General features: G+C 59.3%; 1 protein-coding gene across 1 annotated transcript; it reads left to right on the top strand.

Moving 5' to 3' along the window:
• Window positions 1-10623: 10623 nt before the first annotated feature.
• Window positions 10624-12040, top strand: SCGB3A1 (secretoglobin family 3A member 1). The gene is made up of 3 exons (XM_032158954.2): window positions 10624-10715; window positions 11303-11541; window positions 11891-12040. The coding sequence occupies exons 1-3, from the start codon at window positions 10661-10663 to the stop codon at window positions 11912-11914; spliced, it is 318 nt and encodes a 105-aa protein (XP_032014845.2). The 5' UTR covers window positions 10624-10660; the 3' UTR covers window positions 11915-12040.
• The last annotated feature ends 895 nt before the right edge of the window (window positions 12041-12935 follow it).

The raw sequence follows: 12935 nt of genomic DNA, 5'->3' as shown, positions 1-12935 counted from the left end.
GCCCCCACATTTGGTTTGGACTTTTTTCTTTTCTTTTTTGAGACAGTTTTGCTCTTTCCCCCAGGCTGGAGTTCAGTGGCATCATCTCGGCTCACTGCAACCTCCTTCTTCCAGTTTCAAGCAATTCTTCTGCCTCAGCCTCCTGAGTAGTTGGGATTACAGGCACCTGCCACCATGCCCAGCTAATTTTTGTATTTTTAGTAGAGATGGGGTTTCACCATGTTGGCCAGGCTGGGCTCGAACTCCTGGCCTCAGCCTCCCAAAAGTGCTGGGATTACAGGCGTGAGCCACCGTGCCCGGCCACTTTTTTTGTTTTGGTTGGTTAGTTCATAGAAATGAGGTCTCACTGTGTTGCCCAGGCTGGGTTTGGACATTTTAACTTTCCATTATAATTGACGGAATTTAGCCACTGACCTTGACATGTGTGTCAACCCAGGTGTCCACCAACAGGGTGTCCCCCCATGCCCAGGGGTGAGCAGCTCTCCAAGCCCAAAGTATGCCCGTGTGTTGGGAACTGAAACACCTCCGTGCTCCCGTCCCGTACCACTTCCTAGCAGGGCTGCACTCACACTTCTGGGCTCCTCTGGTCCTTCCCGGGTTGGACCTTCAGGGCTGGGCTCAAGCGTCCCTCCGGGTCCCAGCTGCCCTCTCACACCCCAGAGCACCACTCACTCCAGGCTGTGTGGATGGAAACAGCCAGCGAGCGGGGAGGGAGGAGTCACACCAGGCTACAGTGTGCGCCCACTGCAAGGGCCCCTTGGTCCCTCCTGCCTCCCAAGAACCTTCTCACCTCCTCCTCTCAGGCTCCAACCCTTCTCTGGGTGCCACTGCCCACCTATGCCTCCCCACCTCCACCCCAGCCCTTCACTCTATTCATTTCTGCCAAGAGCCCTTCGTCACCTGCTTGGGGGAGGTTTGGGGCCCAGGACATGCCCGAATGTCCTTTGATGCTGTTGATTCTACTCTGACGTCCCCACTGCCCCTTGGTGTGGGGCGCTGTTCAGGCCCAGGTGTTTGCATCCAGCAGGCAGAGCTCCTGGGTGGCTGCTCAAAGCGTGGTCCTAGGCCCTGGAGTTGGAACTCACAAACCGCAGCCCCTGCTGTGAGGAGTGAAGAAGAGCGAGGAGGAAGTCCAGAAGGACAGGCGAGGGAGGGAAGTGGGAGGTGGGACAGGAGGCCACAGGGGTCCTAGGGCCTGGGAGTCCGGAGTTGGGCCTGTTTCTTATTTTAAGGCTAGAGGGGCATTCTGAGAAGGGCTGACGTCTTTGACTGACATGTCTGCTCTGAGAAGGAGGGATCTTGAAGGAGCTTGGCAGGGTCTGCAGGGGGCAGCCCCAGGGGTGCGAGGATGGCTCTGGAAGACCCTCTGGAACAGGAGCTCCATTATTAGCTGGGCCTCTGGTGCCTGAATCCAGTGCAGAATCCTACAGACATCCACATCGGATATTTGGGAAAAAATCCTTTCCTCAGGGGTCTTCAACAGCAGCCCTGGGACCCGCATCCTCCACACCTCACCTGAGGTCCTGGGCGTCCTTGGCTGAGGAAGGGTTGAGCTAAAGTGCCAGGCAGGCTGGGAGGACGTTATGGGGATGGAGAGCCCGACTCCGGCCGAGGGTCTTTGTGGCTTTCTCACTTCTGGGAAGGCACCGAGTCCAGATGGGAGGAAGAGCCCAGAAGAGAAGGCAGAACACACGAGCAGCAGCCAGGTCTGCAGGGCGCTGGGGTGCTGGCAGGCCAGGAGATCAGAGGGACCCCCGGGAGGGCCCACACGGCCCCCGCCCTAGATTCTCCTTATGCTTGTGAGGAGGGAACCCAAAAAGCAGCTTCCAGCAGCAACGCAGGTTCCCCTCCCTCTCGTTTCCCCTGACCCCATCCCCACCCCATTACCACTCCCAGGCCACTCCACCCCAGTAGGCCCAAATCGACTTTTATTTATTTTGAGACAAAGTTTCACTCTGTCACCCAGGCTGGAGTGCAGTGGTGCAATCATAGCTCACTGCAGCCTCAACCTCCTGCGCTCACGTGATCCTCTCGCCTCGGCCTCCTGAGTAGCTGGGACTAGGGGGGCTCACTATGCCTAGCTTCCAGGTAGACTCTTGAAGCTGTGTGCTTAGCCCAGATAATCAGCCACAGTGTCCAAGGTGCTAGCCAGTCCCCAGGTCACTGGAACCATCTCTACTCCAATCTCTGCATGTGGATTCAGGGAGGGGACCACAGCATCACTGAGGGGGGGCTGCCTTTGTGCCTTTGTGCCTTTGGCAACCACCAAAGGCCTGGGTCTCCTCTGCCACTGGGCAGAGGGCCTGGGGCAGGCTGGGCTCTGGGGGCTCCTCAGGGTTGGGAGCGGAGGATGGGGTATGAGATGTGGCACCCTGCAGCTGGCGAGCCTGAGCCCAGCACCTCCCCTCGGAGCCCCTGCAGCTGGCGAGCCTGAGCCCAGCACCTCCCCTCGGAGCCCCTGCAGCTGGCGAGCCTGAGCCCAGCACCTCCCCTCGGAGCCTCAGTTTCTCACTCATGACTGCCACCTTGCAGAGCTTTGGTGATAAAAGTCATAAGGCCCCAGTGGTGCTGGGGGTGACCACACCCAGGCAGAAGCCCCCTTCCGACCAAGTGATGTGAACAGGGGCCTATGAGCCCCCCTTGACTCACCTACCCACCCACCCATGCACCAGCTAACACATGCTCCCACCCGTCCCCCATATGCCCGATGGACTGAAGGCTTGTGTCCTCCTGAAATGTACATGTTGAAACCCTATTCCCAGTGTGATGGTGTTAGGAGGTGAGGCCCTCGGGAGGTGAGTAGGTCATGAGGGTGGGGCCCCTGGGAATGGGATTAGTGTCCCTACAAGAGGAGGCCAGAGAGCCCCCCAGCCCTCTTTCCACCACGTGAGAAGTCAGCTGTCAGGAAACCAGGAAGCGGCCCTCACCAGACCCTGGATCTGCCTGTGCCTTGATCTTGGCCTTCCCAGCTTCCAGGACTGTCAGAAAGAAATGTGAGCCCAGCCTCAAAGCAGTGTGCATAGGGGAAATGCACCCCTCCTGAGGGCAAACTGGGGGGTGTCTGAGGTCAACAAGCGCCCCCACACTCCGCCCATCCTTGTTCTGCTCTGGAGGAGTAACCGGCTGCAGCCACCACTGCGGGGAGAGGGGACCGTTTCCCCTTCCTGGGCCCAGTGGAGGACACCACCTTCCCCTCGGGGCGCATCCGAAGAGGGAAGCAGAAACTCATAAACTTTCCACCGGAGCCACGGGTGGCCAAAGCCGCCATAAACCTGATGGTGGGCAGGGAGGCTAGAGGATGTGGGGGCTGAACTGGGGCTTGAGGGGGAGCCCAGAGCGGCCATGGAGAGAGAGGATTAAGGGATTCGGAACACGTCTGGGGCAGCACCCTTGGCAGCCTGGGCTGCCCCTCTGTGGCACACAGGGGTGGAGTCAGCCAGGCAGCTCCCAGGGTCCCTCCTGTCCCTGGCTGCTCTGAGGCACTGCCAGGAGCTCCATCACAGCTGGTTTGTGGGCAGCAGGGCCACACAGGACTGTCCAGCCCTGGAAGGAGGCAGCTCCCCTGAGAAGGACACGGCCTCCCTAGGGACAGCCAGGTGCCTGGAAGTCATCAGCCAATCTCCACGGAGAGGCAGCAGTAACGGAAGGGAATGCTCAGAAGGGGCTTTGCTTTGGGACGGCAGCAACTGCATCTCCGCCATGGTGGGATCTTGGCCTGGAGTCTGGGCTGGGGCCTCCCCTGGGTCTGACCCCCCAGCTCTCACCCCTGCCTGGCTGCTCCCAACCCTGGCATGTGGAGGCAGCATAGGACAGTGTGCCTTCCAGGTCAATGGGGGGGCCTTGCCACCCCCTGGGGATACTGGGCGTGTGAAGAGCACGGCCTGGGCACCGTGCAGACCCATCTCAGACTGCCAGGGGACTGCGGGCAGGTCACTGATGTTCTCTGAGCTGTGCTTCTTCTAAATCGTGATGGTGATCATGCCCTTCTCACCCCAATACCATTCCACTCAGGAAACCACTTCAGTCCCTGGACACGGTGGGGCTCTGGGGACTGGAGTGCTTTCCTCAATGGAATGGTATTGGGGTGGGGAGGAGAGGGAGTGCTGCTGGGCACACAGAGGTGTGGAACCCTGCCCAGGCTCACCCCATGAATCCCTGCCAGCACCCCTTTCTCAGCCTCCTTCCTCACTGGACAGACTGAAGCAGGGAAGTGGGACCTAATGAGACATCACGTTTCCTCTGCTGCTGCTGCTGTGGCCAGCACGGTCCTTGGAGCAGTGGGGTGAACCCTCACGGGAGGGCCCTGGGGATGGCACCAGCGCTTGTGTGCCTGGGCCCAAATTGGTATCGGAGGTTTGGCATTGCTGGCTGCCAGCCTGTCGCTCCAAGGAGGACAACTCTCTAAAAAATTGGAGCTAAGAGGCCGGGAGCGGTGGCTCACGCCTGTAATCTCAGCACTGTGAGAGGCCGGGCGCGGTGGCTCACGCCTGTAATCCCAGCACTGTGGGAGGCCGAAGCAGGCAGATCACGAGGTCAGGAGATCGAGACCACCCTGGCTAACATGATGCAACCCCGGCTCTACTGAAAATACAAAAATTAGCCGGGCATGGTGGCACAGGCCTATAGTCCCAGCTACTCAGGAGGCTGAGGCAGGAGAATTGCTTGAACTTGGGGGGCAGAGGTTGCAGTGAGCCAAGATTGCACCACTGCGCTCCAGCCTGGGCAACAGAGTGAGACTCCATCTCAAAAAAAAAAAAAAAAAGGAGCTGAGAGATGGCAGGGAAGAATGAGGTATGAGGTCCTGGTGACATCCTTTGAGCCTGGATCAACCCTTCCCTGAAGGCGGAGCCATTCCTGGAATTTCAGTCTTTGCTTAAGCCACGTGGGTCAGCTTTTCTGTCACTTTCACCAATGCCCTGAATCCACAAGGCAAGAACCACATCAACAGCACCTGCTCCCCCTCCCCACAGCAGGGCCCTGTGTGTGGGAGGGCCCCCGACAGGGAAGGGGCAAAAGGAAGTGGTTGAGCCAGATCAATATTGACCCAGGGGACGGTGCCACAGGGGTGACCCAGGGGACAGTGCCACAGGGGGTGACCCAGGGGACGGTGCCACAGGGGGTGACCCAGGGGACGGTGCCACAGGCGGCGCTCAGGATATGCTCACGACACTGCCCAGTGCCCGAAGGCCCATGGGGCCGAGCTGTAAGGAAGGAGGACGGGGGCTGAGGAGCAGGTGCTGAGCGCCCCAGGGCCCATGGGGCCGAGCCATGAGGAAGGTGCACGGGGGCTGAGGAGGCGGAGCTGGCAGGGATTCATGGGGCGACGCTGGGCAGGGCTGCACACCTCTGTGAGGTGGGTGAGCCAGGCGCCTGGGTGAGCCCAGCAGCACTCCCTGGTCTGTCCTCGCCTGCCGAGCCTTGCCACACCCCAGCCTGCTCCCCACCAAACCACTTCCTGCTGGCGCAGGAGAAAGCCCAGAGTCCCTGCTGGGACAGGCCGGGTGCCCGTCCTTGTGGGCCGCTCAGGGCAGTGTGGAGGGGGTTCTGCTGCCGGCCACTGTGTGGCCCTAACCAGGGACACTTCCCCAGGTGGGGACTTGGGGGTTGTGCTGGCCGGGGCTGGGGGCCGAGACCAGGCTATGGCCAGGAGCCCCCACAAGTCCCTTGAAAAAGGGTCCCAGGACCACTGAGAAACGCAAGGTGCCGGCTGATGCCACCAGGGCTGCCCATCGGTCCCCACCTTCGGGTAAGAAAGTTTGCTCAGAAGGAATGAGGAAGGGACCTCGGGGCCGGGGTCCAGCGCCTGCGGGCTTTGGCTCTAGACAGAGAAAGAAGAGCGTTTCCACTGGAACAGCACCACAGACCCCTCCCAAAGCCCAGAATCATTCTAGCACGGAGGGCTAACCTAACCAGGGCCCAGCCATCAGGACACCACGTGACAGCCAGCTATCCCAGGAGAGCAGAGGTGGGCAGAGAGGGACCCCAGAAAACTCCGGCGATGAATGGTCCCCAAGATGCCTGCTCTGGCGGGGAGCTGCACTCACCTGCCCAGGTGACCACATCAGAGAGGCGTGGGTATCCCGAGTTCGACCCAGTTTGCTTAATAATTTATGTACTCAAGGCATTACGAAGAGACGGCACCAGAGAAAGAGGGATATCAAAGAGAGGGGGCACCACAGAGAGTGGGGGCCTCAGAGAGAGAGGGAGGACATCAGAGAGGGGGGCATCAGAGTGTGCATCTGCCGCCTGAACAGCCCTCCACAGGTGTCTGCGGAAGCACCGCCAAAGTGTGGGCCGGGCGGAGGCACCGTAAGCCTCTAGGCGCCCCGGCAGGAGCACCCAGGGGCTGAGTACCCTGTTCCAAGGCCCTGAGGTCCTTCAATTGGCCCCAAATTCAATATCTGGCCCCTTCCCCAGAGCCGCAAAGTGCTTGTTTACCTTCCAGCTCTTCCTGCATTCCGTGGGAGTGGGCAAGGTGTGCGTGTTTGTTTTGGCCCAAAAGATGCCCTGCAAACACTGCCCGGAACAGGCTGACCGTGTCGTCTGCAGACAGTGCCAAGCGCTTTCTCAGTGTCTCAGCAGACCTGCGCCAGCAGGGGCCGCAAGCAGGAGTGGCAGGGAAGGTCCAGGCCGATGTGAGGGCGCTGCCCACCTGTCCCTGTCCCATGCCGGGCGGACTCTGACACTCACCCTGGAAGCCTCACCTGGCCTGGCCTTCAAGGGGCAGCACTTCCACGCCCCAGCTCCTGGAACCTTAGAATGTTAGGCCCAGCAGGGACAGTCTCGGCAGCCTGACAGGGGCGTCACTGTGAGATGAGGGGACTGTCCTAGGTTATCTAGGTGAGCCCTAAATGCAACAAGACACACTCATAAGATGGCAGCAGAGGTTTCACACTCACTCACACACTCACACACGCACATTCACACACACTTGCACATAATTCAAACACACACACGCATATCCACACAGTCCCACACTCACTCTCCCTCCCACACAGACTCACACTCATTCACACACACACTTGTACACATATTCACAAACACACCCACAAACTCACACCCACACTCACTCCCCTTCACACGCTCATTCTCATTCACTGTCCATCTTACACACGCACACTTGCATGCATATTCACTCTCACCCGCCCTCCCCACACACCCACACCCACACACACCCACACACCCACACACACACCCAAACACACACAAACCCTCACACACACCTACACACCCTCACACACACCCACTCTCACACACACCCACACACACACCCCCACACCATCTCACACACACACACACACCCCACACACACAGAAGAGGAGGAGGCCATGTGACCAGGGAGGCAGAGACTGGAGTGACGCAGTCACCAGCCGAGGGGCCCTGGCAGCCCCCATAAGCAGGGAGAGGCCAGGAGGGGATAAGCTCCCGGAAAGGCCCAGCCTCTGGAGGAAGAGCGGCCCCGCCGACGCCTCGCCTTCACCCCCTGACACTGCACTTCTGGGCACCAGAACTGTGAGCGGAGTAAATGTGCTGTTTTCACCCACCAGGTGTGTGGCGACTTGTCACAGCAGCTTCAGGAAACGAATACAGAGGCAGCCGCTGACCCAGCTGTGCAGGTCTAGGCGCGGGCCAGACCCTCGGCCTGCCTGACCCCCCACTACTGCAGAGGCTTTGACAGGCGTGGCCCCCAGAGCCAGTGTGGGGTGAGGGGCTGGGCCAGCCTGAGGTGAGTCCTGGCTTGACTTGACCATGGCAGTTCGGGAGAGGAGAGCACATCCTTTGGCCCTGTCAGTGGTGAAACGGGGACACTGTGACACACATCTCCGGGGAGCCGGGGGATGTATTTTTGGAATCCGAAATCTTGGGGCACATAGGAATGAAGGCCTGTCACCACCCTGCAGGCTCGTGGGAAATGAGAACAGACCCGCCCAAGGCACCAGGAGCCGGAAGGTGGAGGGAGGTTATTTTGAAGACAAAGGATCCCTGGAGGCGAGTGCAAGGGGCCACTGGAGTGGCCAGGACCCCAAGCGCTGCTGGGGACCCACAGATGCGGCCTCCCCCTCCTCCTGGCCTCGGCAGCATCGGTCTTTCCCGCGGTCAGCGTTCTCTGGTCCCCAGGCAGCATGGGGAAAGGTGGTCCCAAAGTCAGCTCCCCAGATGCGCCCACTGTGATTGCTTGGGCCAAGGCCGCCAGATCCTGCTCAGAAGAACAAGCATCATGAGGATGTGGATCCTTGTGCATTGTTGCTGGGAAGGCGGCGTGGTGCCGCTGCTCTGGGAGAGATGGCAGATCCTCACAAATGACACATGCCAGTTCCACAGGCTCCAGCCATTCTACCTCTGAGCAGCCACCCAAAACAGCCAACAGCAGGGTCTCAAAGAGGCATTTGCACAGCCGTGTTCACGGCCGCATTACTCACAGCAGTGAAAACACGCAAGCATCCACGTGTCCACCCACAGGTGAAGTGAATGGGTGAAGAAAATGTGGCATAGCCATGCAGTGGAGCAGTATCCTGCCCTAAAAAGGAAGGAAACTCTGAAAGTCATGAATGAACCTGGAGGATATCATGCCAAGTGAAATACGCCAGACACAAAAGACAAGCACGGCCCGATTCCACTCATAGGAGGTGCCGGGAGTGGCCAAATTCAGAGACAGAAAGTGGAATGGTGGTGCCAGGGGCTGGGGGAGGGGAGTGGGGAGTTGTTTAATGGGCTCAGAGTTTCAGTTTTAGAAGAGGAAAAGAGTTCTGGAAATGGATTATGGTGATGTTTGCACAACATTAGAATATACTTAATGCTAACGGAGTGCGCCCTTAAGATGGTGAAGATGGGCTGTGCGGGGTGGCTCACACCTGCCATCGCAGTACCTTGGGAGCCTGAGGTGGGAGGATTGCTTCAGGCCAGGATTTTGAGACCAACTTGGTCAACGTAGCGAGCCCCCATCTCTACAAAAAATAAAAATAAATCAAGCCAGGTGTGGTGGCTCACACCTGTAATCCCAGCACTTTGGGAGGCTTGAGGCAAGAGTATCTCTTGAGGCTAGGAGTTCAAGACCAGTCTGGGCAACACAGTGAGACTCTGTCTCTACAAAAAATAAACAAAATTAGCTGGACATAGTGGCGCACACCTATAGCCCCAGCTGCTTGGGAGGCTGAGGTGGGAGAATTGCTTGAGCCTGGGAGGTCGAGGCTGCAGTGAACCAAGATCACGCTACTACACTCCAGCCTGGGCGACAGAGTGAGACTCTATCTCAAAAAACAAACAAACAAAAAACAAAATCAAAATCCGCTGAGTGTGGTGGCTTACACCTCTAGTCCCAGCTACTTGGGAGTCTGAGGTGGGAGGATTGCTTGAGCTCAGGAGTTCGAGACCAGCCTGGGCAACATGGCAAGACAGTGTCTTTACCACCACCAAAAAAGTAATTAACTTCAAAATGTTTTTAAAAAAGAAAACGTATTTCCCATTAAAATTACTTCCATGGTGACCAACAAAACACAACACAACCAAACTCCAGATTTATAATGCAAAAATCCCCCCAAAAAAATAGTCAAGGAAAATCGTAAGTGAACAGAAACAATGTGAATGCGTGCGCCTGGCCACGACAGTTAGCAAGGCACAACTGTCTGTCTGCAGGTGCGGAGGAGGCCGCAGTAGCTCGGGGTGGCTGAGGGCTAAGACATGCTGTCAGCCATGGCGAAGCAATTCCAGGACACTGCCTGAAGAGTCCGGTCCTCCCACCCAGGAGCCTGTTTCCCACGCATGCCAGCTACACTTTACAAAAGAAAGGAGAGACTTTGCACCAACAATGCTGAGATCAGCCATGAACCAAAAAGTGAGTCACTCAATGCTCGATGCCTGGGGTCAAAAAATAGAGGAAAAAAGAAGGACTAAAAGCAAATTAATTAATGTATCATTTGCAAATGTTTTCAAAATGTGTTTTGCTCTCCATCTGTCATATTTCTTCAGGTGACAGACAAGTGAAGACATTTAGAGAAACTCTGGAACGGCCCATCCACTGGCGTCGAGGCTAGTTTCGAAGACAGAAAAACGCCCCACTTCTTTCTGTTTGCACTAAGCTGCCCGTGGCCCGGCCAGGCAGGTGGCCAGGAGTGAGGCCTGATCGTCTCTGGCGCCTCCACCTCAGCTTCCTCACAGGCGCAGAAGGCGCCCACGAGAACCCCCATTGCCTGACATTACCACGGTCTGGGATCAGAGGCAGGGACCACGGACCTGCTGCCGCCTCCGAGCCAGGACCTGCGCCGCCCCCGCCCCTGCTCTGGCGCGAGGGAGCCTCCCCCTCACCTGGGCCCAGCCCTGCAGTGAGGCCCATGGGGTCAGACCGCAAAGCGAAGGTGCGGGCCGGGGTGGGCCTGGCGGAGACAAAGGCCAGGTCTGCCTGCTCTCAGAAGGCCCAGCTCTGGGCCCCAGTCCCTGCCAAGAGGAAGTGCTCGAGGCCCGGGCAGGGAAGGGGGCACGGGATTCCCAGGGCCCGCCGGCCGCAGCAGGAAGTTGGCCAGGGCTCGGCCACGAGCGGAGCAGGTAGGGCTTTCTCAGGAGCATGGGCGAGGCCGGCCCTGGAGGGGCGAGGACGGGGTATATGAAGCCTCGTGGCCGTGCCCGGGCAGCCGCAGGTCCCCAGCGCGCCCCGAGCCCCTGCGCCATGAAGCTCGCCGCCGCCTTCCTGGGGCTCTGCGTGGCCCTGTCCTGCAGCTCCGGTGAGCGCCCTGGGCTCCTGGCCCGCACGGTGGGGCCTGAGGCCTCGGTGCCCGCTGCGCCCCCGTCCCTGCCTGCGCCGATCCTGGATCCCAGGGTCCTTCCAGCCTCGCCCAGCGCCCAGAGGGCTCCGCCACCCCGCTGCCCGTCCCGGGGACCCACGCCTGCAGCCTTCGGCCTCCCTCCTCTCAGGGCTCTCTCCAGCCTCGGGCCAGGACAGGGGCCGCCCCTGGTCTGGGGACAGCCGTCTGTCCCCTGTCTAGCGACCGTCCCCTCATCCTGCAAGGCGCAGCGCGAGTGTCCCCTCCTTTGGGGGCCTGTCCTGGAGCCTGCGCAGAGTTCACTGGTCCTTCCGCCACCCTCAGGCCACTCCGGTGACCCTGCAGCGTCTCCTGGCGGGGCTGCCTCCCCAGACCCGCCTGTGTCCCGGGGGCTCGCACCCGGCAGGCCTCGGCGCAGGAGGGAGAGGGCGGTCGGGGAGCCGGGCAGGGCGCGACGGTTCCCAGGCGCCTCCCGCGGGGGCGCGTCCTGGGCCTGCCTTCTGGGGACCCCTGCGCGCAGGCGGTGACCCCTCCCCGTTCGCTTGCAGCTGTTGCTTTCTTAGCGGGCTCGGCCGAGCATGTGGCCCAGCCTGTCGCTGCGCTGGAGTCCGCAGCGGAGGCCGCGGCCGGGACCCTGGCCAACCCCTTGGGCACCCTCAACCCGCTGAAGCTCCTGCTGAGCAGCCTGGGCGTCCCCGTGGACCACCTCATGGAGGGCGCCCAGAAGTGTGTGGCTGAGCTGGGTCCCGAGACCATGGCGGCCGTGAAGGCTCTGAAGGCCCTGCTGGTAACGTGGGCACCCCGGGTACCCTTCCCGCGCGGGCGTCCCTTCCTGGCCAGCCTCAAAATTGCACCAGAGGTGTCCGGGCCCTACAGCAGGGCTGTTTCCTGTCCTGCCCCTCCAAGCCCTGTCCCTGGGAGAAGCCTGGGTCTCCCGGTGGGAACTGGGGGTGGGGGGCGCATCCGAGCTGCAGGGCCAGGGAAGGCGGAGGTGGCCCCGCGAGGGTGCGCGTCCCCCGGAGACCCCAGCGGAACCGCCCCGCTCCCACTCCCCACAGAGCCGGCCGCTGCCGCGCCCTCGCCTGAGTTCTTGGTGGAGGGCTGGGGGCCACTCAAGCTCGGCTTCTGCTTTCCAGGAGGCCCTGGCAATGTTTGGCTGAGCCGAGACTGGAGCAGCTACACCTGAGGACAAGACGCTGCCCACCCGCGAGGGCTGAAAACCCCGCCGCGAGGCGGACCGTCCATCCCCTTCCCCCGGCCCCTCTCAATAAACGTGGTTAAGAGCAGCTGGAGCCTGGTATTTTCTCACCCAAATGCTGATCCCTGTGGGGGACCGAGGGTGCCAAGTCCCAGATTTTGTGAGGGGAGGGGTGCTGTGTGAGAGAGGGAGAGAGAGGGTGCGAGAGTCTGCAGGTGGCATAGAGCCAGCAGCGAAAGGTGACAGAGATGGGGCCAGTATCAGAGGTAAACTGGATTTGGAAACAAAACTGGCAGGTCTTTCTTCCTGTTGTGCTCTGTAACTGTTTATGAAGCATAAAAATTATCTACTCCTCGAAGACTGGCAAGAAGGCAAACGCACCAAAGCCATTTGTTGCTAAAATTTGAAAGTTTTTATTTTTTCCCTCTATATTGTAGATTTCTTGCTCGAAATGGAGGAGAAATGAGGGCTTCAGGAAATCCGCTGTTGGGCTTGTTTTCCCTGAGGTTTCTGCTGGTTTTGTTCAAATAACCTAGTGGCTTTGATTCCTTCTACTCTACCAGAGAGACCACCTTTTGTCAACTGATCCTAGTGTTGGTGGGAAGGTGCCCAGGGAACCCAGACGTCGGTGTCCATTTCAGGGGAAGCCTCCCCGTCAACTTCCTTGCTGGGATGAATAACTCTGCCTCAGGTTGCTTGAGCAGGGCTTCCCCCCATCATGAATGTCCACACAAGATTTAAAAAAATTTTTGGTTGGGCACGGTGGCACACGCCTGTAACCTTAGCACTTTGAGAAGTCAAGGCAGGTGGATCACTTGAGTCCAGGAGTTTGAAACTGCCCTGGGCAACATGAGGAAACTCTATCTCTACAAAAAATACAAAAATTGGCCAGCGCAGTGGCTCACACCTGTAATCCCAGCACTTTGGGAGGCTGAGGAGGGGGGGTCACGATGTCAAGAGATCGAGACCATCCTGGCCAACAT

The sequence above is a fragment of the Hylobates moloch genome, unplaced genomic scaffold (assembly GCF_009828535.3).
Source record: "Hylobates moloch isolate HMO894 unplaced genomic scaffold, HMol_V3 SCAFFOLD_6, whole genome shotgun sequence".
In the NCBI taxonomy this organism is placed as follows: domain Eukaryota; kingdom Metazoa; phylum Chordata; class Mammalia; order Primates; family Hylobatidae; genus Hylobates; species Hylobates moloch.
Note: the sequence above shows the minus strand (reverse complement) of the source record. Positions and strands in the feature narration are given on the sequence as shown.

What these genes read in the sequence shown, in the direction of transcription:
- SCGB3A1 (XM_032158954.2), top strand. Translation starts at nt 10,661, where the DNA reads ATGAAGCTCGCCGCCGCCTTCCTGGGGCTCTGCGTGGCCCTGTCCTGC. An exon ending in GGCCCTGTCCTGCAGCTCCG is followed by an intron (nt 10,716 to 11,302) that starts GTGAGCGCCCTG and finishes GTTCGCTTGCAG; the next exon opens with CTGTTGCTTTCTTAGCGGGC. An exon ending in AGGCTCTGAAGGCCCTGCTG is followed by an intron (nt 11,542 to 11,890) that starts GTAACGTGGGCA and finishes TCTGCTTTCCAG; the next exon opens with GAGGCCCTGGCAATGTTTGG.